This window comes from Vipera berus (genome assembly GCF_964194415.1).
Source record: "Vipera berus genome assembly, chromosome: 3".
Classification (NCBI taxonomy): domain Eukaryota; kingdom Metazoa; phylum Chordata; class Lepidosauria; order Squamata; family Viperidae; genus Vipera; species Vipera berus.
In genome coordinates, this window is record NC_138204.1 from 14,701,370 (window position 1) to 14,726,026 (window position 24,657).

The 24,657-nt window shown below is 41.5% G+C and overlaps 2 protein-coding genes across 6 annotated transcripts in view; both read right to left on the reverse strand.

The window, feature by feature from the left end:
• The window catches only part of VAPB (VAMP associated protein B and C), a 55,952-nt gene extending 40,460 nt beyond the window's left edge, over window positions 1-15,492 (reverse strand). Inside the window, exon 1 of one of the 3 annotated variants that reach the window (XM_081323118.1) lies at window positions 15,040-15,492. In XM_081323118.1, coding sequence (XP_081179244.1) covers window positions 15,040-15,097 — 58 coding nt within the window. In that variant the 5' untranslated portion in view covers window positions 15,098-15,492. Of the gene's footprint in view, window positions 1-205; window positions 1,433-15,039 lie in introns of those variants that run through there. The other 2 variants (XM_081323119.1, XM_081323120.1) reach the window with 2 other exon arrangements.
• Window positions 15,493-15,544: 52 nt separating this feature from the next.
• RAB22A (RAB22A, member RAS oncogene family) overlaps window positions 15,545-24,657 on the reverse strand; it is a 50,242-nt gene continuing 41,129 nt past the window's right edge. For 2 of the 3 annotated variants that reach the window (XR_014026205.1, XR_014026206.1), the window contains 2 exons: window positions 21,380-21,565; window positions 15,545-20,880 (listed from right to left, as the gene is read on the reverse strand). The gene's annotated coding sequence lies outside the window, so the exon portion shown is untranslated. Of the gene's footprint in view, window positions 20,881-21,159; window positions 21,566-24,657 lie in introns of those variants that run through there. The other variant, XM_081326035.1, reaches the window with a different exon arrangement.

Sequence of the window (24,657 nt, forward strand, 5' to 3'; positions counted from 1 at the left end):
TAATCAAACACCTCTCTAATTCACTGAAGTATAAAAAGGTACAAACTGTCAAGATTTTGATGTAATGGCTAAACTCAGTAAAAGTAGTTTTGGCCTTCCTATGGGGTTGGTTTCTTGGTCTGGTCTACCTAATAGTACTTCCTACCTGAAACCTAAAGTCTTATGCTATAGTTGAGGTAGAGATTTAATGATAAAGTCTATTTACCTTGAAAAAGAACATGCAGGATACTATAGGCAGCAACTAAAGAAATTATTATGTTTGTTGTCCATTTTATTCAAACATGGGGATTCAGGGAGTGTAAGAGAAGGACAAAGATGGCTGATGTTCAGATGGCTGATGTTCAGATGTTCAGGTTTGCCTGGTGCGCCAGTTGCAGCCCTATCTGGACCGAGATGCCCTACGCACAGTCACTCATGCGCTCGTGACCTCCTGGTTAGACTACTGCAATGCCTTGAGGACCACTCGGAGGCTTCAGCTGGTGCAGAATGCGGCCGCGCGAGTTGTGATGGGAGTTTCCTGACACTCCCATGTAACACCTCTCCTCCGCGAGCTGCATTGGCTTCCGGTTGCCCTCCGGGTGAGATTCAAGGTGCTGGTGATGACCTATAAAGCCCTAAATAGCATGGGTCCGGGTTATCTTAGGGAGCACCTGCTGCCAGCATCAATCTCCCATCGTCCTGTGCGCTCCCACAGGGAGGGCCTCCTTAGGGTGCCACCGGTCAGTGAGTGCCGGCAGGTTATCCCTAGGGGGAGGGCGTTCTCTGTGGGCGCGCCTGCCCTGTGGAACGACCTGCCTGTGGAACTCCGGACCACCCCCAACCTTCGTTCGTTTCGCCGGGACCTAAAAACCTGGTTGTTTGATTTAGCTGGCCTGGACTGAGGGGTTTTAAATTTTTAAATTGTAAATTAAATTTAAAATTTGGGCTAACGTTATTTAATTCTATTTTAATTTTAACTGTATTCTAACTTTTGTACTGTTTTAACTGTTTTTAACTTTGCCCTGTAAACCGCCCTGAGTCCTTCGGGAATAGGGCGGTATAGAAATCTAATAATTAATTAATTAATTAATTAATTAATTAATGTTTATTAACAGCAAGAGAAACATGCTTTCCTGTCAAATTAAGAATTCAGGTGTAGATGTGTACTTGTATATGCAGTTCATCCAAGTATGTGGTACCTATCAAAACAATAAGCAATAGGCTATAAACATGCAAAGAATTTCATACAATTTGGCTTTTGTTTGGCTGGTTGATATTGGCATGTAAATAAAAACCACAGATAAAATAAAATCCAATATAAATAGCTATGAATGCTAACATACTGATTTTTACTCTTTCCGCAAATATTTACTCATTCCAGATATATTCCTTATAGATTTTGTACTTATCAAATTTAGAAGACTGTCCATCACAAACTTCATCTTCCCTCCGTCAAAACAATTGGAACTGGTCACAGAGAAAGGAGAAGAATCACTGCAACATTATAAAGACTCCACTTATAGACTAGCTTTAGAAGAATTTCCCCCCCCCCAGCAATGATCACTGTAACGATTAAACTTAAAGTGAATAAAATGGATGACAGAACTTCAAACAAACATTCATGCATGAGCAAAGTTTGAAGGTAGGGTTGGAGGAGGTAGATCAAAGTGTTCCTTATTTGTGAAAGATGCAGTACCAGGTTGGGAAAGGCAAATATTCCTGAACTAAATTGCAGGAACAATTATCACGTGAATTGCTCTGCAGCCTCATATAAAAGTTATGTTAAGACAGAAAGTAGGTTGTATTTTCATTAAAAAATACTCTTCAAACAGTTGTTGTTGTTGTTAGTTGCGAAGTCGTGTCCGACCCATCGCGACCCTATGGACAACGTTCCTCCAGGCCTTCCTGTCCTCTACCATCTTCTGGAGTCCATTTAAGCTCACGCCTACTGCTTCAGTGACTCCATCCAGCCACCTCATTCTCTGTCGTCCCCTTCTTCTATTGCCCTCAATCTTTCCCAGCATTAGGCTCTTCTCCAGTGAGTCCTTCCTTCTCATTAGGTGGCCAAAGTATTTGAGTTTTAGCTTCAGGATCTGGCCTTCTAAAGAGCAGTCAGGGTTGATCTCCTCTAAGACTGACCGGTTTGATCACCTTGCAGTCCAAGGGACTCGCAGGAGTCTTCTCCAGCACCATAGTTCAAAGGCTTCAATTCTTTCTTATGGTCCAGCTTTCACTGCCATACATTGCAACTGGGAAGACCATAGCCTTGACTATACGCACTTTTGTTGACAGGGTGATGTCTCTGCTTTTTAGTGTGCTGTCTAGATTTGCCATGGCTTTCCTCCCAAGGAGCAAGCGTCTTTTAATTTCTTGGCTACAGTCCATCTGCAGTGATCTTGGAGCCCAGGAAAATAAAATCTGTCACTACCTCCATTTCTTCCCCATCTATTTGCCAGGAATTGAGAGGGCCGGATGCCATGATCTTGGTTTTCTTAATGTTTAGTTTCAACCCAAGTTTTGCACTCTCCTTCTTCACTCGCAACAAGAGGCTCTTTAGTTCCTCTTCACTTTCTGCCATTAGAGTGGTATCATCTGCATATCTTAGGTTGTTGATGTTTCTTCCGGCAATCTTAATTCCAACTTTTGATTCATCTAGCCCTGCCTTTCTCATGATGTGCTCTGCATATAAGTTAAATAGGCAAGGCGACAGTATACAGCCTTGCCGGACTCCTTTCCCAATTTTGAACCAATCAGTGGTTCCGTGTCCAGTTCTCACTGTTGCTTCTTGGCCTGCATATAGGTTTCTCAAGAGACAAATAAGATGGTCTGGTATGCCCATTTTTTTAAGGACTTGCCACAGTTTGTTATGATCCACACAATCAAAGGCTTTAGCATAGTCAATGAAGCAGAAGTAGATGTTTTTCTGGAACTCTCTAGCTTTCTCCATGATCCAGCGTATGTTAGCAATTCAAACAGTTAGACATGTCTAATTTAGTATTCTTGGGATGGAACCAATAATCTTGGCGTATACCTCCCCCAAGTTCATGGGGAATACCACTTAGATCAGTATCACCTGCCAAACTAGCAGTATTATAAAGCAAAGCAACAACATACAACTAAACTCCATCAGACAGACTTTTGATTTTTCTGAGAAAACTGTTCTGCCCTGCATTAAAAAAAATCAATACCTTTGCTCTTTGTGAATACATAAGTTTAGGATTCTTTCTGCTAAAAATAAAATAAAAGCAATATCTCTATCAAATCAAGCTGAACTGTGGGCAATTTAATGGACACTTCCAAACTGTTTTCTTGGCAAGAATATGTGAGTGGTTTCTTGCTACCTTCTTTCAAATTATTTTTTCAATTTCCCAGACTAGGCAACAAACTTGGGACTTCCTGATATCTCTCTTCCACATACTATAGTCTGACCTTACTTAATTTTTTTGAGATAAAGCAAGAGCAGTTAGGTGTGCCTATCCATGTTATTCATATCTTTGGATAATGACAACAATATTAAATATGGTTCCTCTAAGCCAGGGGTGTCAAACTCAATTTCATTGAGGGCCGCATCAGCACTGCGGTTGCCCTCAAGGGGCCGGGTATGGCCAGGGTGGGCATGGCCTACTGGGTGGGCGTGGCTAGAGTGCGTATGGCCTACTGGGTGGGCGTGGCCAGCTCTACATCGTTCGCCTCAAGAGTGCCTATGGGGGCCTGGGCAGGAGTGGGACAGATCTGAGGGTCTCTGGCAGAAGGAGGGTCTCTGGGCCAGGGCCAAGGCAGTGCGGGCCGTTCCCTCACTGTTTCCAGGATGGCTTCGCAGGCCGCATGAAACCACTTTGCGGGCCGGATCCGGCCCCCGGGCCTTGTGTTTGACATGTCTGCTCTAAGCCTTATATAAGCAGTGTAATACTACTAAAATGAATCATTTGCAGAAAGAACAAATGATTAAAAATATATGAACTACGTTTATTCTTCATCTTCAAGGTCTACCAAAAGGGCATGGCAATCTACAAATGCTAATCACAGAAATGTCCCAAAGGTGATTTTTCAAAAAGCAACTGGAGTGTTTTTTTTGGAAGACGTTTTGCTTCTCATGCAAGGAGCTCCTTTAGTTCAGCAATTCAGTTCTAATCACAGAAATATTTCAAGGCAGTCCCATTACATTACACTTGTACATTAATTTGGTGTACTTGTATCAAAAGTAATAGGGAAATGTGGTTTCAGCATTTTAATGATTTCTAATTGTGAAATTTCAGGTAATCATGTCACAAAATCACCAAGTTGGAATGGGCCATTTAGACTATCAAATCTAACACTAATCCCTCCTTGTTATGCTTTGTTGCAATATTATAAAGTTTAGTTCAAATATGTTCACTTTGAAGGATATTTAATCATGGATTAACCAATGCTGAGAACATAGTGACAATATTACTCTGTCACTAGAGGTTGCTGAACCTTGAATGTTATTACAACGTGTAAAACAAAAACATTCAGGTAGTTCTGCAACCTTGGGTGCCATTATGTAAAAGCTCAAGCCATATTTCAGATGACACTGGGCTTGAAATACTGGCATCGCTACAGTTTTTAGCCTTAGGAGGAACTGTATTTTGGAGTGATTAAATAATCTGTACTTCATCAGCAATCACCTTACTAATTAAAAGGATATGTATGCTGATGAGTTATTCAGTAAAGTCATTAATAAGCTATTCATGAAGCATTTATATGGATGTATCATAAAAACGGTTTTCAGTTCTCCAGGAGAAAAAAAAATTTTTTTTCCCCTTTTCAGTTTCTCAGCTGTTGGGTATACTAAACAATTTAACCTCTTTGGTTAGCTTCACAGAGTAAACTGATTAAGGTTTCACAACTATTACTGGCCTGAGGATCAGTGGGATTCGATAGCTATATCTGAAATGTAGATAAGGTCAATTTATTTACATTTTATCATTTTTTTCTTTATTGTATGCAGTTATTTTATTACTAACCTACTGACTGAATGAAAAGCAGCTGGTTTTATAGCATATGACAAAGAATATGCTTCTGTCTATCCCATGTTGAGGCCACTGGGAAGAAGGAGGGGATGACACCATTTTACTTTCTAGCAGTATAGGAGGCTAGAAAGATCTTAGTGTCACTGTTCTCTACTAATCTTTTTCAACATCTTTTTAAAAATAAATATCTCGGCACATTTTTCTTTTCAAAGGGGTGGAAAAGCAAATAGGCTAGGACAGTGGTGGTGAACCTATGGCACGCGTGCCAGAGGCGGCACTCAGAGCCCTCTCTGTTGGCACGTGCACCTGCTGCTGCCAGCAGGTCCATCAGGCCGCCGCCCAGAGCAGGAGCCCCGCCCAGCCCAAAGGAGGCGAAGCGGCCAACTAGCAAGCTCAAGTAGAGATGGTAGAGCAGAGGTCACCAACCACTGTCGATTGGTGGACTGGAAGAGAGGGGGGAAGCATTTTGCATGCATGCGTGCACGGGGCCGCGAGCATGTGCGCGCTGCAAATGGGGCGGGGCTAGTGCCTGCATGATACTCACTAGCCCTGCCCCGTTCTTGCGTGGTGCAGCGCCTTGTATCAGCGCCTTGCAGCACGGTGGCCCATTTCTGCACCCCTGGTTTTTGCATGCCAGAGGCGGCACTCAGAAGCACCTCCCTGCCCCCCCCAAGGGCACCATAATGCTGATGCGGCCCTCTCTGAAGTAAGAATCTGCATACTTCAATATAGCTGTGGCCAAGCAGGTATCAATAGAAGAAACATTTAAGGAGTATGGTATGTTTATTGATGATAAAAAATAAATATTATTTATTTATGACAGGCATATTTCACCAGAATGTATGTTGAGAGCACCTTTGTGAATTCCACCAGAATGTCTCTACTGTAAGCCAAGTATTTGAACAGGCTTACTGTAACTAGGGGAAAAAAATACCATTAAAAGTGAATCACCTCCCAATGTACCAAATTATATATGATCCTATTCACTAACAACTAATGGCAGATATTTCTGAATGCAACTGCTTGAATCCATTTGTGCTGAAAGAAAATGGGCTAATACTTTTAACACGAGATCTATGCTTATTGCCTCTTTGATTCCTTTTTGGAAAGTTCTGTCTGTAAGCATAGGAAGAGGGCTGATAAGGGCTGCAACTGCTGAATGTCAGAAATCAACACTTAAATAAGATTGAGTTCTCCCAGAACGATCTCAGTTTTTCCTTCTATCCCCATACCATACAGGTGGTTACTGAGTGGATTACTCTCTAATATACTGTTTGAGATAACACTGCACACTAAAGGTAGAATTTTATGATGGACTCATATGTCCTAATATTTCCAACATAAACTCTTTCTACCCAATGCCTAAATAGGTTATTGCCACAACAAAGCAGAAGGAGGAATGCTAACTAATCCTTTTATAATCATTTTGCCCATATAAAATATGCTGCCAACCTATGTTAAATGGTTGCATGTGGCAATTAACAGAAAGGAAGCTAGTGTACCAAATTTCATCTATCTGCTAACTGAAGTCATTTATTCCCTGCCATAGATGAGTGTTATAACTGGCTGTTAAGAACCTTGTAACACATTTAAGGAAAGCTTCTATATTCTGTAGGGATACAACTGTCCCTTTATAGACTGCCTGGAATATTGGAATGGAAATCTCACTTTATCCTTCATTTCCTTCAATAAAATCAAGTCCTCCCTCTGTCAAACTTGATTCCTGCTACCTGGACATGGATCTATTATTTCCTTGGCAAGTATGCATAAGTGATTTGCTATTCACTTTTTGCAGGTTATTTTTTGACTTGTCATTCTAGTCTCTGCAGTTCTCAGATTTCCTGGTGGTCTCATAACCAGATCAGATTCTGCTTAGCTTCTCAAGATCAGTCTAGGTTAGTTAGTTGCTGCCATCTAGTTCACCAATTTTTCTTTTGCATTTAAGGAACTCAGAAGCATAGGACCAAGATCAGTTAAAAAGAAAAAGAGAAAATGCAAAACAAGCTGACCTTATTCCTGGTCCATTATGCTTCCCTATGATTCTCTTAGAAAAGTAGCTAGTGTCTCTATTTTCTAAAAGTATCTATGGGGCTCTGAAATATTATTGCAAATTAAGATAGCCAAATGTAAATAGGAATTAATTAAAATAATTTAAAATACACAAAGGAGAAATGTCCAAGGGCAATCTATAAGTTGCTTTCTACCTTTTTTTAAAAAAAGGTTCCCAAAATAAAACTCTGCCTCTGGAGTCCAATCTTTTCTTAAAAACCTCCAGTGTTGGAGCACCCACAACCTCTGGAGGCAAACTGTTCCACTGATTAATTGTTCTAACTGTGAGGAAATTTCTCCTTAGTTCTAGGTTGCTTCTCTCCTTGATTAGTTTCCATCCATTGCTTCTTGCCTGGCCCTCAGGTGCTTTGGAGAATAGGTTGACCCCATCTTCTTTGTGTCAGTCCCTTAGATATTGGTACACTGTCACTCAGTTGCCTCCAGTTCCCTAATCATCCTTGTTGCTCTTCTCTGCACTCTTTCTAGAGTTTCAATATCTTTTTTATATAGTGGCAACCTAAACTGGATACAATATTCCAAATGTGGTCTTACTAAGGCTTTATAAAGTGGTATTAACATTTTGCAGGATCTTGATTCTATCCGTGTTAATGCAGCCTAGGACTGTATTGACTTTTTTGGCACACTGCTGGCTCATATTTAAGTGATTGTCCACTAGGACAGCAAGATCCCTTTCGCAATTACTATTATTGAGCCTAGTACCACCTATTCTATATTTGTGCATTTGGTATTCTGGCCTAAATGTAGAGCCTTACTTTTTTCACCACTTAATTTCATTTTGTTAAATAGGACCCAGTGTTGAAGTCTGTCAAGATCCTTTGGTATCTTGAGCCTCTCTTTTGGAGTATTGGATATTCCTGCCAGCTTGGTGTCATCTGCAAATTTGTTGAGTTCCCTTCTATCTCCTAAAATCATTGATGAAGATATTGAAGAGACTGGGCCTAAGACAGAGACTTGGGGTATCCTGCTGCATACTTCCCTCATATAGATGCAATTCCATTAAGGACTACACATTGTGTGGCTGGTCAGCCAGTTACAAATCCATCTAGTGGTGATGCTATCTACCCCACATTTTTTTATCTTATCAAGTAGTAGATTGTGGTCTACTTTAATGCTTTACTGAAGTCCAAGTAAATTATATCCACAGTGTTTCGCTGGTCCACTAATTTTTTATTTTGTCAAAAGAATGGAATAAGATTTGTCTGGCATGATCTGTTTTTGACAAAGCCATATTGGCTTTTGGTTATGACTTCGTTGCCTCAAGGTGTTTGCAGATTCGTTGTTTATTTTTTCCAGAATCTTTCCAGGTATTGATGTCAAGCTGATAGGTCTAGTTTCCTGGATCCATTTTTTTCATTTTTTGAAGATGGGAACTATATCAGCCCTTTTCCAGTCATCTGGTAGTTGCCCAGTGCTCCAGGATTTTTGAAAGATATGGTTCATTTGATTTGAGATCAGAATAAATGCCAATTCCTTCAGAACCTTGAGTGTAATCCATCTGGCCTTGGTGATTTGAACTCATCTAGAGTGGATAGGTGTTCTCTTACTATTTTCTTGCTTATTTTGACTTGCATTCCTAATCTGCATTTTACAGGAAGGTTTTTTTTGATAGGTTGAACTGTTTTTCTTTTTGTGTAAAGACAGATGCAAAACATGAGTTAAGCAATTCTGCTTTCTCCTTGCTGCTGATCACCTTTCTATTTTCTCCCATTTATGGGCTAATCATTTCCTTGACTTTTTTTCTTGTTTCTTACATGTTGAAAGAAGCTTTGTTATTTTCAACTTTTGTCGCAAGCCTTAGTTCATTCTGAGCCTTAGCTTTCCTGACTTAAATTTTGCAGATTCAGGTATTTGCTGATATTCTGCCTTAGTTATGTGCTCCTCTTTCCATTTTTTTTATACTTCTCCTTTTTGTCTTTCAGTTTATCAGAGAGAGTTCTTTGTGCAGTCATGCTGGTTTCTTTTGAGATCTCTTATTTTCTTCTTCAATGGAATTGTGCTAGACTAGGTTTTTATAACCTCACTTTTTAAAGTTCCCAAGCTTCTTTAAAATTCTTATCCATGGAATCCTTCTCAAGCTCTTTTTACAAGGGCAATTCAGAAATAAATCTCCATTTGGTTATTAATGACACTCAGATACAGAACTTTTATTATACACATTAAAAAACTACAACATTACATTACTTTTTGACATAATCGCCATTCAAACTTAGGCACTTGTCATAACATCTTACAAGGCTTGAAATTCCTTAGTAGTCATCGCTCGGCCCCAATTCTAGGATATGGGAGGGGGGGTAATCAAAAACATCCCAATGGAACTACTTAAAAGTTCTTGGGTGCGTCTAGCGGTGTGTGGGCAAACATTATCGTGAACCAACACCACACTGGAAGTCACCATACCCCGATACTTGTCATGGATGGCTCATCTGAGTTTTTGTAACATTTCAGAGTAGACTTCTGAACTGATGGTTGGACCACTCTCCATGAACTTCACCAGCAATACTCCTTTGGCATCTTCACATTTGGCAGGATTTTCTATGGCACCACTTCCGGTGTAGTGTTGGTTCATGATAATGTTTGCCCAGACACCGCTAGAAGCACCCAAGAATCTTTAAAGCAGTTCTTTTGGGATGTTTTTTGATCACCCCCGCCCCCATAGCCCAGATTTGGTGCTGAGCGACTACTATTAAATTCAAACCTTGTAAGACGTTATATGACAAGTGCGTCAATTTGAATGGTGATTATGTCAAAATGTAATGTTGTAGTTTTCTAATGTGTACAATAAAAGTTCTGTATCTGCGAGTTTCTGTCATTTCTGAATTGTCCTCGTAAGTTTATTGAAATCAGCTCTCTTGAAGTCCCAGATTCTAGTTTGACTTTGTTTTATTGCTTGAGCTTGCATAATATTGAATTCCAATACTGCATGGTTGCTCCCACCCCAAGGTTTCTGTTACTTCAACGCCTTCTATCATTTAATCTCTGTTACTGAGAATTATGTGCAGTATGGCTGACCTCTAGTTCACTTCTCTACCTTTTGGGAGACAAAGTTTTCTGTTAGATTTGTGAGGCATCTGTTTGATTTTCTACTAGGTACAAAGTTTGTCTCCCAGTTGATGTCAGGCTAGTTAAAATACCCTATTAATATTGTGGTGTGCTTCCTACATATCTTAATTAACTGACTAGCAAAAGGTTCACACATTTCCTGTTTGATTGGGTGGCTTGTAGTATACACCTATGGCAATGTCATTCTTTTCCCCTTTTATATTGATCCAAATGCATTCAAGATGTTTTTCATCATCGTTCTGTATTTCTGTAGAGATATAGGTATTTTTCTATATAGTGTAACCCCATTTTTATTAAGTCTGTTTCTTTTAAATAATTTAAATCTGCAAGAACTTCTTCAAAATATGTGTTTCTATATTGTAAGTTGAAAAGGAAGAAAAGGATATTATAAAGGGGCAATGATATGCAAAATCATGTCTTCATGTTGTTGTTCTGAGGACAACAGTTCTGCAGTTATTTTTAACTGCAACTCACATCACAGTGCTTTAATTTGAAAGTGAAAAAGAACACATACAATATAAGAATGGTAGGAGGCCCAGGTCACCAAGGTAAACTATACACCAATAGCCTAGAACTGTGTCAGAAAAGATAAAAGTTCAGAATGAGGTGAAAGTAGAAAACATTAAAAACAACAAAAATGGTTCCTTTAGATATGTTCGAAACAAAAATGAAAGGAGATAGCATAGTGGTCATTCAATTATGACAAAATGCTAGTCTCAACTGAGGGAAAACAGAACTTTTACTATTAGTATTTTAATGTTTTGAATAAAGAAGTTGATAAAATACTTATGAAATTTGCAGGTAACATAGCATTAAGCAGAATAATTTCCTAACAGAAATAAAATTCAGAATTATCTTGATAGGTTAAAGAAATATTTTAAAAGGAACAGAATGAAATTTAATAAAGACAACAGCAAAGTTCCTCATTTAGGAAACAAACCTCACCTATCAAGAAGCAAGCCAACTGCATTCTAACTTGTGGAATAAGTTCAGCCTAGATACATCTGTTTCTATTTCGATGTGTCATGAGAACTCATAAAATTGGACAAATTATGGTTCAGTTGCCCACAGGTAAGAATGTCACACATTCCCCACCCAGTATTTCCAAAAGTCTTAATTCTACCTTTAGTACTTTGTATGAAATACATGCCATTAACTGCCTGAACTGCCATATGTTGTATCCTTATGTGAGGACATTTCTAGAAGAGAAAAATGAGAAGGAGGGCCACTACATGTTCAAAATAAGCTTTCTGTGCCACTTAACCCAGGCAACAGGACAAGCCCAGAGTTAGGCTCAATAATTTCTATAACCGATTGAGTCCCACTATCATGGTCATTCTGCCACTGGATCAAATATCAGAAGCCAGAAACGCAATGAACTGTTTGTTTGCAAGATGATACTTTGGGAATAAAGGTCTACTCAGCAGTAATTCTGAACTTCTGTCTAAGCCTGCCTGGTTAGGATTACCAAGCACCAGCTGAGAAGGTTAACATAATACATCTGGATGGCCTTCAGCCAGATCAGACTTAACAAGCACCAGATGAATCAGGGCAAAGTAATTCCAGCCTCCAGTTTAAAGCTTGCTGGAGGACAACTCATGATTGTAAAGCTATGAGGTCAGTTGTCCCTACATCCTGATAGAGCTCCTTACTGTACAAATGCTTTACAATCTGGAGCCTGACCTTTGATGTCCTTTGTGCTGTAACTCATTTGTAAAATAGGCTTTATTATATTATAACTATGGTTCTGAGATTTCCTGACAGCAGAGAATCACTTTAAATTATATACAATAGCCTAACCTAGACCTTAAATTAGCAACAATATTAACTATTGTAATATAAGAAATTTATTTATTTATTTATTCAATTTATATACCGCCCTTCTCCCGTAGGACTCAGGGCAGTTCACAAGGTTTTTTTAAAAAAACAATACAATTACAAAACTTAAAATCAATTAAAAAGATTATATAGACCTTGCAATAAAACCCCAGTTAAAAAACAGTTAAAATCCCAATTAATATGCTCAGACCAGGCCAGAGAGCTCAAAGAGCCAGGTCTTCAGGTCCCGGCGGAATGAATGAAGGTCAGGGGCAGTCCTAAGCTCTACAGGCAGCTGATTCCAAAGGGCAGGAGCACCCACAGAGAAGGCCCTCCCCCTGGCTATTATCCGCCGGTACCCTGAGAAGACCCTCCCTGTGGGAGTGCACAGGACGAAGGGAGCTTGATGCCAGTAAATGTTTATATATACAAGTTAAAAATGCTCAAATGATTGACAATTACACAGGGCTGAAACTCTTCAGATGTTGCTAAATCACATCAAGTCCTAATAGAAGTTCATACTAATGGCCGTTAACTCATGGATGTTGTCATGCAAGCCAAGATTTTAGGGTGTGCCTGGGCAGAGTTGATTGCATCTTGATTTCTTCAGATGAAAGACTCCTCTATTATGTATACAAGGTATTCTAAAATTTCAGTATTGATTTTGAATCTCATGTATTTATTCTGAGCACAGGGATGCGTATTCATCCATAAAAAAAAACTGAATGAAGAAGCATCATCCATCTGTATCAACTTTTTAACTGCCATTATGCTTAGCAGCAGTATTCCTCAGATATGCTAACTCATGTAAATGTGAGATGGGTGGCTATATAAATCAAATGATTAAACAAATAAATTATAATTGAAACACAATTCAATGTAGTTAAATACAAACCTCTCTCTATAACAGAGCTAAACTAGTATTGTAAGCAAACATATGAAGGAGTTAGTAAAAACAAAGTACTATTTCTAAGTACATGTTTAAAGAATAAGCATTAGACAATTCAGTTGCTCTAAAAAGTATGCACTGTAAAACATCTAAAGTTTGTTATTAAAATACCTGCAACAATACGCTAGTAAAAATAAATGAAGACTATTAAATTTTATAAGCAGCTCATTCCACTGTAGGAGCAGAGGTTAATGTTTCATTTCTGAAGGGCGCAACTAACAACAAATCTCAATATAAAATTAAGAGATTGTCTCTGAAAGACTCTTCAAATTCTTAGAGTGTTTGTTTTCTTGCATTCAAGCTAACATAAACCAAAGGCAAGAAATGACCCGCATGTCTTATGGAAGAAATTACATTATTAAGAGGGTTTGAATTCAAAGAAAAATAAAGGAAGGCATTATAGAACTATGTAAAATTGTGCAAAAGATGGTAAATATAAACAGGAGAAAAAAGATCCAGAAGGACCAAATTACACAGGGAGGAGTTTATAACAAGAAACACTATGTTACACAAATTGTAAATGGAATTCAAAGCCACAAGATACAGCAAGGCCTGCAATCCCGACAGCTTTGTAGGAACATTATCAAGTTCATGGAGGATAAGGCTAACAATGGTTAATAGTTATCTTCAATATCTGAGACAGTAAGGTTCAACCTGTACTAATTGTTGGGTATACAAGAAGCTTGGTAATGAGTAGGTATATCCCTGCTTGTAGGCTAACCAAAGTCACATGCTTGGTGCTGTTGAAACAGAAAGCTGGATTAGGTCACATCAATACTGTATTTCATCCAGCACAAATGAAAGAAAAGTTGCAGTATGTTATGCATTTGAGAGTTACATAAATCTGAAATGTAAATAAATCCAGCTCTGCATGCCCAGACCTACTACCATGACCTAATAGGTATACCTTAAAATTTTAGACAGCTGCATGACTAAAAGCTAACAAAACACAACCAAATGTCTCTTATCTTTTAGTCAAACCTCCTTTTCACTACCAAATCCACAATTACTGGGACACTTCCCACCCACCCCATTTCACTTTACTTGCTGTGGTAGGACTTGTGAATAAAATGCACATGACTGCACCAAGTACCCATAAGTAACACAACAGTTAAAAAAATCAATTTGGGGGGACATCAGATTAGCGATTTCCATCCGTTTTTTGAGAAACCTAAAATACTGCGATTCTAACATTGATCCGAAAGGGTTCTTTCTAAAACTAATGCTCTCTTCCTTAAGGAAACCTAATCAGAATCAAGCTAATCAATTCCGCAGGAGCAATGGAACAACTACGACAAAGACAAGAGTTATTATTATTATTATTTTTTAAGTCCTTTAACACGTTCAGAAGGAAACTTAAGGACCAGCCTGGGAGTAAATCTCACTGGCGTAGCTCGCCAACACATGATTATGTGCACAATTGTTGCACAATCCGCTTTGGCTGTTGTTCTTTCTTTTTTTTTTCCTCCTTAAAAAAGGCGACATCGGCAGCGTCTCTTACTCGTTCCGCAAAGAGGGACCAACCTTTCTTTCAGGTCACGTTTAAACGAGGTCTGGAAGCTCGCCTCGAAAGAAGGGGGAGGTGAGTCCCAGCCTTCCAAGTCGCCCCCGCCCACCATCTCCAGGGACCCGGGCCGCGGCCCCGACAGGTTGGATCCGGGAAGCTTCTCCCCTTCCACTCCCATCCGTCCCAAGCAGCACCCAGGACCGAGGAGGCGAAGACGCCGACCGATCCCTGGGTCCCCCCTCCCGTCCGCGCTCCGGCTAAAAGAAGGGCCGTGCGGGAGACTGGCTGGGGAGGACGCAAGACACCGCTCGGCCGGCTCTCCAGGCCAGCGTTTCCCAACCTTAGGAACTTGAAGATGCGTGGACTTCAACTCCCAGAATTCCCCAGCCAGCTATGCTGGCTGGGGAATTCTGGGAGTTGAAGTCCACGCATCTTCAAGTTCCTAAGGTTGGGAAACGCTGCTCCAGGCGAAGGGCGTTTTGCTCCAGCGAGCCCGCGGCGGCGGCCCCCGGAAAATGGCTGCCGCTGGAGCCGAGCCCTTCCAGGCAGAGCAGCTGCGGCAGAGCGCACCTCCGGAGCCGCCAGCCAAAGCAGCCAAAGCGGCTCCAACCCGGCGGCAGGAAGCGGGAGAAAGGCGCTTCCAAGGCGGAGGTCGCCCCCCTTACCTTTGAATTTGAGCTCGTGCTGCGGCTCCAGGCTCAAGACCTGCTCAGCTTTCGCCATGTTGGCTCCCGCTCCTCCTCCTCCTCCTCCTCCTCCTCAGCGTCGGTTGAAGCACCAAGCGGGGCCCGGCGGGAAAGCGGAGCAAACGCCAGGGACGGCCTCAAAAAAAAAAGAAAGAAAGAAAGAAAGAAAGAAAGAAGCCGAGGCAGCGGCGGCTCCTCCTGACGAGGCAGGCGGGCGAAAAGAGGCGCGGGCGACGGACAGCGGGACCCGCTGACGGCTGGGGCACTGCCAGGGAATGAGCCGGCGCGCGCCCAAGCACGCAAGCTGACGCTTCCCACCCTCGCGAGGAGGAGGAGGCGGGGCGGACGCTGCAGCACGGGCGGGCCTGGTTTTGGCGTGGGGGGGGGGAGCAAAAAGGGGACTGCAAGCTGACGTTTCCCGCCGGGCGGGGCCTTAAAGGCCGCTTTCTCTTTCGTCAGGGGGAGGGGGAGGGGGAGGTTTGCGCGTAACGTGGCGCGCGCGCGGGGGGGGGGAGGAGCGCAGGCGCTGCGCTGGTTTGAAGCGCGCGCTGCGCTATCGTGGCGCGCAAGTAGGGCGGGGGCGCGTCCGGAGGGAGGAAAGAGGCTGGAGGAAATTAGGAAGGTGCTTGTAAAACGCCGCAGTCCCGGCGAGGGAGCCCTGGAACCAGTCAGGGGACGGCAGTGGGCTTTGTCTGCCGAAAGGGAAAGATGTATTGGTGGAAAGTCGGTTTTGCAGAGCGTGACCCTGATGGGCAAAGGTGGACGCTCTCTCCTGGGGAATGAAGGAAAACCCTCCAACGGAAATATTTATATTTATATTTATTAAATTTTTATACCGCCCTTCTCCCAAAGGACTCAGGGCGGTGTACAGGGCAATAAATGTCAAAATACAAAGTACAAAAGTTAAAAAAACATTAAATAATTATGCCCGATATAATACAATAGTTAAAAGCCATGTTAAAACCCAAACCCCGAACCCATCAGACCAGGCCGGCTTGTTCAAATAAATATGGGGAAATGGGGAAGGGAGGGTTATTCTTGTGGAGGGGAGGAAGGCAAGCCCCATTGAAGGTGTCGGGACCCCAAAACCTCCGTTTTTTCCCTTGCATATTATTATTCTATTATTCCCTTGCATATTCTACTTTTCTGGCCTGCCATTCTGCTGGGGAGAGGAGAAAGCTTGGGATAACTCACTTTCTACTTTCCCTCTCCTGCCTTTATCCTTGAGAAAGGAAACTTGGTTACAGAGAAACGAAAGCTGGAGAAGACCTTGAGATGTTCGCCCACTGTGCCACTTACCTGCACATCATACCATCTGTAGATTGGCTGAGTTTCAAATGGACATTATGACTGTGGTGGGAGGAGGAATATTGCTGGCTTAACTATACCGTGGGATTGCGTGGGATTTTCCCCAGATCTCGCCTTATGGAAGGACCCACTTCAACTAACCACCCAAGAAAGCAGAACTCTTGAAACAGGCGTTGTCACAAAAGGATACTTTTATTAGGGGTCAGTGAATATTGCTTTTTTAACTATACTGTTTGCTTTCTGTTTTAAGAATTCTGCTTTCTTGAGTGGTTAGTTGAAGTGGTCCTTACATAAGGCGAAATCTGCATAGTACTAAACCCAGAGAAGCTGCTACCCTACAGGTTGGGGGGGGGGAGGAGTGGAATGCAAACTGTCTCTACATGGAAGAGTTCCATGCAGAGAAATGGTCTGAACATCTCCTTTTCCTAAAAGCCAATGAGAGCCTCTACAGGGACCTGGAAGAGGCTGGACCTTCCGGTGAAGAAGATCGAGCCAGATGGTCACTTGGGGTCAGAAAGAAGGAAGGATGGGAGGAGAAAACCCCGAAAGTCGCTCCTACTCGAGGCGGAGGGAAGAAAAGAACAAAGAAGAAAAATTCAGAATCTGCCTCTCCTGACAAGGACGGAGAAAAGGAGGAACCGAAATCGGGGGGGGGGCAATGGAAGCAGTGATGGAGTATGTGAAAAGAACCCTCAGTGAATTTAAGATTCAGCTGAAGGAAAGCTGTGAGTTGGGAGTAGAGTCGGAAGAGTCCGGTAAAGCAAGGAGGGAGACCAGTCACTGAGTATATTGAGGAGTTCAGAGAATTGGCCAGTCGCCTGTGCTGGCCGGAGGACATCCTGGTAAGCTGTTTCCAAGATGGACTCAATGAAGTGCTGTGAATGCCTGTGTAGCCTGTGGGGCCCCAGGGCGGCTGTATGACTGGTGCATGTTGGCTGAGGAAGTGGAGATTGATCAACACAAGCATCTGCATTGCCCGGTGAGACCAAGCTTCAAGCAGCAGACCGAGAAGCGAGGGGAGACCGCATGAGCTTTGCCTGGCCTGCCTCGCAGCACCGCCTGCTTCAAATGTGGAAAAAGAGACATCGCACCATGGATTGCCACAGTAAGATACCTGCCAAGAGAGGGGATCCTCTACCCGCCGAGAGACCTCTGAGAACCCCATCACGGTGCCTGCTAGTTTTGCCACCCATCAACCTGGGTGGCCACACAGAGATTTTAACATTTATTGTGGCCCTGGGAATGGAGTGGCCATCAGTTCTGGGACTGGCTTGGCTAAAGAAGTGGAACCCCATGATCAACTGGAGGGAAGGGTAACAGATTCCCGCAGGGGGAAGCCCCGACCATCACTAAAGGAAATGGTGGGAGGTGTGGATTACGTCGTGATTTTGCCTCTGCCCTTAGTGAGTCAGACTTGCAAAGCCTCCCAATGTAATACCAGGATTTGGCTGAAGCTTTCAGCGAGCAAAGGGCAGACGAACTCTCCCCTCACTGGCCCACAGACTTTGCAATAGAAATCATTCCAGGGGCAAAATTGCCAAAACCTAAAATGTACTCAATGACTCCTAGAGAATTGAATGAACTGGAAACATTTATCAAAAAGAACTTAGAGCAGGGGTTTATTGAGCCAGCTGGACCTTGGTTAGCAGTCCCTGTGTTATTCAGAGAGAAGAAAGATGGCTCTCTTCGTTTCTGCATGGATTATAAAAGCCTCAACGCTGTGTGTGTGGAAAACGTATCCATTGCCTTTAATGAAAGACATGTTAGTGTCCCCATCGAAAGGAAAATTTTTCTCAAAATTGGGCTTGAGAGAGGTTTATTTTAGAATAAGAACAAAGAAGGGAGATGACTGGAAAACTGCCTTCAATTGCCCATTCGGTTGCTTCCAATTTAAAGTTCTCCCCTTTGGGTTACAGAGGGCCCCTGCAGTATTCATGCAACTGATCAATGAAGTTCTACATGATCACTTGTATCAGGGGGTCCTAGTTTACCTGGATGATATCCTTATTTACACTGAAACAAAAGATGAACATATTGAACTAGTCAGACCAGTACTGAAAAAACTACGCTTTGCCAAACTGTATGCCAAACTGTCAAAATGTGAATTCCACAAAGATTGCATTGATCACCTGGGTTATCGCATATCGAATGAAGGGATGGACATGGACCCAGAGAAAGTGAGGGAAGTCTTAGACTGGGCACCCCCCCAAAACCAGGAAATAGTTCCAAAGTTTCCTGGAATTTGCAAATTTCTACAGACAATTCATCCCATCTTTTGCACAGATTGCCCTCCCAAACATGAACCTGTTAAAAACCAGAGGGGGGAGATAAGCCAAAGCCTAGTCAACCAGTTAAAATGGACAGGAGAATGTCAAGTGGCTTTTGAGAAACTTTAAGAGACTTTTTTCTATGGAGCTGGTTTTGAAACACCCAGACCCAGAACAACCCTTTGTAATTCAGGCTGATGCTAGTGATGTGGTTGTGGGAGCAGTTTTACTCTGAAGAAATAAAGATGGACAATTGCAACCTTGTGCTTACACCTTGAGAAAATTGTCAGAGACTGAAAAGAGGTGGGCAGCCTGGGAGAAAGAGGCCTATGCCATACGGTGGGCGTTGCTCACTTGGAGGCATTTCCTTGAAGGAAATAAAATATCATTTCAAGTATGGACTGATCATGAGAACCTTGAAGCCATGAAAACACCCAGAAAATTCTTCCCTAAACAAGCAAGGTGGTCCCAACATTTCCATTGTTTCAACTTTACAATTCATTACCATTTGTGCAGGATTTTCCCCTGATCTTGCCTTGATTTCCCTACTGTCACTGACCCCTAATAAAAGTATCCTTTTGAGACAATGCCTGTTTCAAGAGTTCTGCTTTCTTGGGCGGTTAGTTGAAGTAGGTGCTTACAGAAGAGATGCAGAGAACGGGTTCTGAGCCAATTAAGTAGTTTGGGTTATACTTCCAGTTCTCAAACCTCAAAATTTGTTGATGGTATCCCACAAAGTCTCTCTGAATTTACTGTTGGGACAATGACTTAAGAGTAAATGCACTTTGTTCCTCGTTTGCATCAGAAAGAAAGGATAAAGATGATTCCCAACCATTATGAGTTGCTTCATTTATGAGTTGATCACCATTTGGTTGGCCTTATTGGAAGCTAAGGAGGGGTGAACTTGGTTACATGGATGGGATTCCTCCAAGAAGTTGAAAATTAAAAATTAATGGAAGACCACTTTGTTTTTATAAAAAAAATTCTACAGATGTATTAAGGTACCAGGAATTAAATTCAGTTTGTAGGAGACTTTTCTTTATATTTAACATATATTTTAAAAAGGATAATACTAATTTTACAATATTACCATTGCATCATTATATATTATTATACTGTAAATAATACCAAAGTATGGAACATACTATCCCTTTGCAAGTCTGTTTAAACCATGTTATTCTGCTGTGCCATTGGTTCTAATTTACCATTGTCATTTATCTTTGAGGTGGATCAGAAAATTGCATTTCTTGAATACTATAATATCAAAACTAGGTAAAATTTAATAACAGGACACAGATATATTTTATTGAAACTGGACTGATATTTTTTTTCTTTAATTGACCATGCTATTCTTAGAAATTTGTTAGTTTAAACACGTTGCATTGAATATTAAGGGAAATAGAGAAGGATGCTATGACAATGTAACCCGAACTATGTACTGAAAACTCTGTTATTCAATTGATGATTACCCAGGTACCATGATGCTTCCTAAATATATAGTCTTTAAATTGGAAAACCAATAAAACTTGTTTTTTTGTGTTTTTTTAAAAGAAAATTGTATTTCTATTAGCCTGATTTTTTTCCTGTTTTATTCTTGCTTTATTGTTCACTGTCCAGAACTTTGATGATTAGGGCAATCTACAAATATTACTAATAGTAGTTTTTGATATTAATGGCCAGGTTGATAGTCGTTTGGAACTTCAGCTTCCTTCTTGGAGGCGAGAGTCAGAGGTGGCTCAGGACTTCATGGTCATCATCGCACCCATGAGTCTGACCCAAGTCATCAAGGTCCCAACACACCCAGAATTCATATTCTAGACCTGGTTTTCTTGTTGGAGCAGTATGTCAACATCCAGGTTGTGAATCCAAGTAAAACTCCAGGTTCATTTAGTTTCCGAAAAGGTTACTGTTTATTGAATACACAGCTTGGTTATGTCGAAGAAAAACTAATACCAATTCATAGACTTAAACAATAATTCTCCCAGCCAAATCCCCAACATCTTACATAATACATAACAAGTTCACTTGGTTATGGGAATTGTCTGCAAATTGTCTACAAATGGTGTCCTTGACAAGGCTTCAGGCTCTCATGGTCTCCAGCTGAATCGAAGAGATTTCATTTCTCCATTTAATCTACTTGAAAGTAACATCCCCACACCCCTTAATCTAAAGGCAAGATGAAACACAGAGGCACATAGCTGCCAAAGTTCCTTGACGCACCAATCCCCCCCAAAGAAGAATGAATCTGAAAAGGCATAAAACCAGCATATAGACATATAGACATTGCTTAAAATTCTTAATACCTACTCACCCCACCCCCTCACTGGGGCCGATCGGTGTATAGAATGGAATTTATTAGCTTAGTGGCTCTAACTTTATCTGCAGTTACCCATTGTGCCTCCGCAAAGGAGTATCCTTTCCATCTTACCTGATATTGCAGCTTTCCCCTACAATATCTTGAACCCAAAATGTCATCAATCTCATAATGCCTTTTCCCCTTAACCAGAATGGGAGGGGAGGAGACTTTCAATTGGTCTCATTCTTGGACCATGACAGGCTTTAATAAGCTACAACGAAACACTGGGTAAATCCAGTTAAAACCCCTTGGCACTGCAATTGCAACAGTAGCAGTGTGGATTGAAGGTGAGGGAGACTGCTATCATTTATTCGTTACAGAGATATAAGTCTGTTGGCCCTGAAATTCTGTTGTTTCTACTCCTGTGCTGCAGGGAAGTTGGACTTACTTGGTCTGCCCCAAGGAGACTGATGAACCAGCAAGTTTACAGAGCGAATGTGGGGTTTCCTGAAGGCCTGGTGCATGGTCCAACTGAAGACTTAGTTGCTGCCTGGAACGTGAGGGAGGGATTTTGGACTAGATTGTTTCCATGTGGTCTCTCTTTTCCTGTGGATCTTAAATTCCCCTTAGCTTGCTGAGGAGAAAGAGGGAGGGAAGGAGATGTTGAAAAGAAGGTAAGTGTGCCACAGGAAGACTATGAGGAATAAGCAGGACTGAGCATCAGCTAGAGATGCTATTGGGGCCTAAGTGGTGATGGATAGGGAGGCAAAGTGCCAGCATCTGTATTGCATCCACAATCACTCCGAAGCACTGTTCAGGGTAATGCAGGCTCTCTAGGGAAGGATTGACTCAGAAGTTTACTTGCAGGGCCACTGTGAAGAATATGCATGGAACCTATTGGATAAAATCACTCTTAATTTGCATGCAGAACCATCCCCTCCCCCTACCCACAAAGCTGAAAATGTTGGGGAACTCTGTTAGAGAAATGGATTGTGGATTGTGAGCAGGAAAGAATCCTTGCACAGCTTTGTGTTGTATATTACTTGTGCCCTTTGTTGGATTGTTTTCAGTTAGTCATGCCTTAGCATCCTTTCAGTCGGGCTATTGCAGTGTTTTCTACATAAGGCTGCCCTTGAAGAACATGTGGAATCTGCAGTTGGTACAGTATGCAGCTGTAACAGCAGTTACAGTTGCAAGAAAAAGTATGTGAACCCTCTGGGATTACGTGGAGTTTTGCATGAATTGGCCATAAAATGCGCTCTAAACGTCATGTAAGCCACAACAATAGAAAAACACAGTCTGCTTAAAATAATACTACACAAACATTAGCTGTTGTCATGTTTTAATTGAACATAACATGTAAACATTCACAGTGCAGGGTGGAAAAAGTATGTGAACCCCTAGCCTAATGACTTCTCCAAGAGCCAATTGGAGCCAGGAGTGAGCCAACCTTGACTCCCATCAGTGTGATGATATTGGATGTGTTGCTGACAGCTGTCCTGCCCTTTAAAAACACACACCTGTTTTGGGTTTACTGGTCTCAAGAAGCACTGTCTGATGTGAACCATGCCTCACAGAAAAGAGCTCTCAGAAGACCTACGATCAAGAATTGTTGACTTGCATGAAGCTGGAAAGGGTTACAAAAGTATCTCCAGAAGCCTTGATATTCATGTGTCCACGGTAAGACAGACTGTCTACAAATGGAGAAAGTTTAGCACTATTGCTACTCTCCCTAGGCGTGGTCGTCCTGTAAAAATGACTGCAAGAGCACAGTGCATATTGCTTAATGAGGTCAAGAAGAATCCTAGAGTGTCAGCTAAAGACCTACAGAAATCTCTGGCACATGCTAACATTTTTGTTGACACATCTACAATAAGGAAAACATTAAACAAGAATGGAGTACATGGGAGGACAACATGGAGGAAGCCATTGCTGTCCAAAAAACATATTGCAGTACGTTTGAAGTTTGCAAAAGAGCACCTGGATGTTCCAAGCAATACTGGCAAAATATACTGTGGACAGATGAAACCAAAATTGAATTGTTTGGGAAAAACACACAACACTATGTGTGGAGAAAAAAAGGCACAGCACACCAACATCAAAACGTCATCCCCACTGTAAAACATGGCGGAGGGAGCATCATGGTCTGGGGCTGCTTGTTGTCATTGATGGGAAAATGAATTCCAGAGTTTATCCGGACATTTTGCAGGAAAACGTATGACCATCTGTCCGCCAACTGAAGCTCCGCAGAGGATGGGTGATGCAACAGGACAATGACCCAAAGGATACAAGTAATTCAACAAAACAATGGCTTCAACAGAACAGAATATGCCTTCTGGAGTGGCCCAGTCAGAGTCCTGACCTCAACCCGATTGAAATGCTGTGGCATGACCTTAAGAGAGCGATTCACACCAGACATCCCAAGAATATTGCTACACTGAAACAGTTTTGTGAAGAGGAGTGGTCCAAAATTACTCCAGATCGTTGTGCAGGTCTGATCCGCAACTACAGGAAATGTTTGGTTGAGGTTATTGCTGCCAAAAGAGGGTCAACCAGTTATTAAGTCCAAAGGTTCACATACTTTTTCCACCCGGCACTGTGAATGTTTCCATCTTATGTTCAATTAAAACATGACAACAGCTGTTTGTGTAGTATTATTTTAAGCAGACTGTGTTTTTCTATTGTTGTGACTTACATGACGTTTAGAGCGCATTTTATGGCCAATTCATGCAAAACTCCACGTAATCCCAAAGGGTTCACATACTTTTTCTTGCAACTGTATGGCCATTTCTCAATCTATGCATACAAGCTGCATTGGTTGTGGTGAGATGGGTGGCAAATAATTTAAAAAGTAAATATACTTCTGAGTTTTTATTATTTTTTAAAATCGTTGTCAGCCAGTCACTTAATTGAGATGGGCTGCCATATAAATTGAATAAATACACAAATGTAGTTGCTTGTGGTCTTTATTCCTCAGTTGTATCACTGCATCTGCCCAAATAGTTTCAGTTTTATTTTGGATACAAAACCCCGTTCAAGGGGGTTTTACAACATTAAAACATAAAAATGCAGCACTACAATATGGTTTTTGTTTTTATAAAAACCTGATTTTCAGTACTGCAGTCAAAATTCATACTTGGCTTTGGTCTTGCAATGAAGTGAAAATGTTATAGCAAGGTGTGTGTGTTTGTGTGTGTGTGTGTGTGTGTGTGTAAAGAGATCTGTAGTTCTACATATGTTGATTCTATCATCTTTTATTTTTAGCCCGTTTGCCTGGGGTGAAACATGGACGCCTTTTGATACACAGAAATAATATTGAGCTTGATACATTATTGAATGTGCAGATGATATAAAATTGGATGGGATAGATACTCTAGATGACACAATGCAATATGATCTCGATCAGTTAGAAGGAAAATAATAAAATGCAACTCAGCATTCTTCAGTTTAGCTTGTCAATATGTTTGAAAATGATTTTGAAATTGTATTTTATGAGTAAGCAGTGTTATAATGGCTGCAAAAAAGAAGACAAAGTTGCTTCCCAATCAAGGGCAATACTACTTTCACTCATACACGGCATTGGTCAGATGCTACCTTGAGAGACTGGGGGATGTTTAACCTTGAAAAAAAAATGACATGGGAACTGTAGGTTGCAAATTTTTAGCTAGGCAAAGAAGGGCTACACAAAGGAAAATCAAGTCCTATTCATGATCATCTCATAGTTCC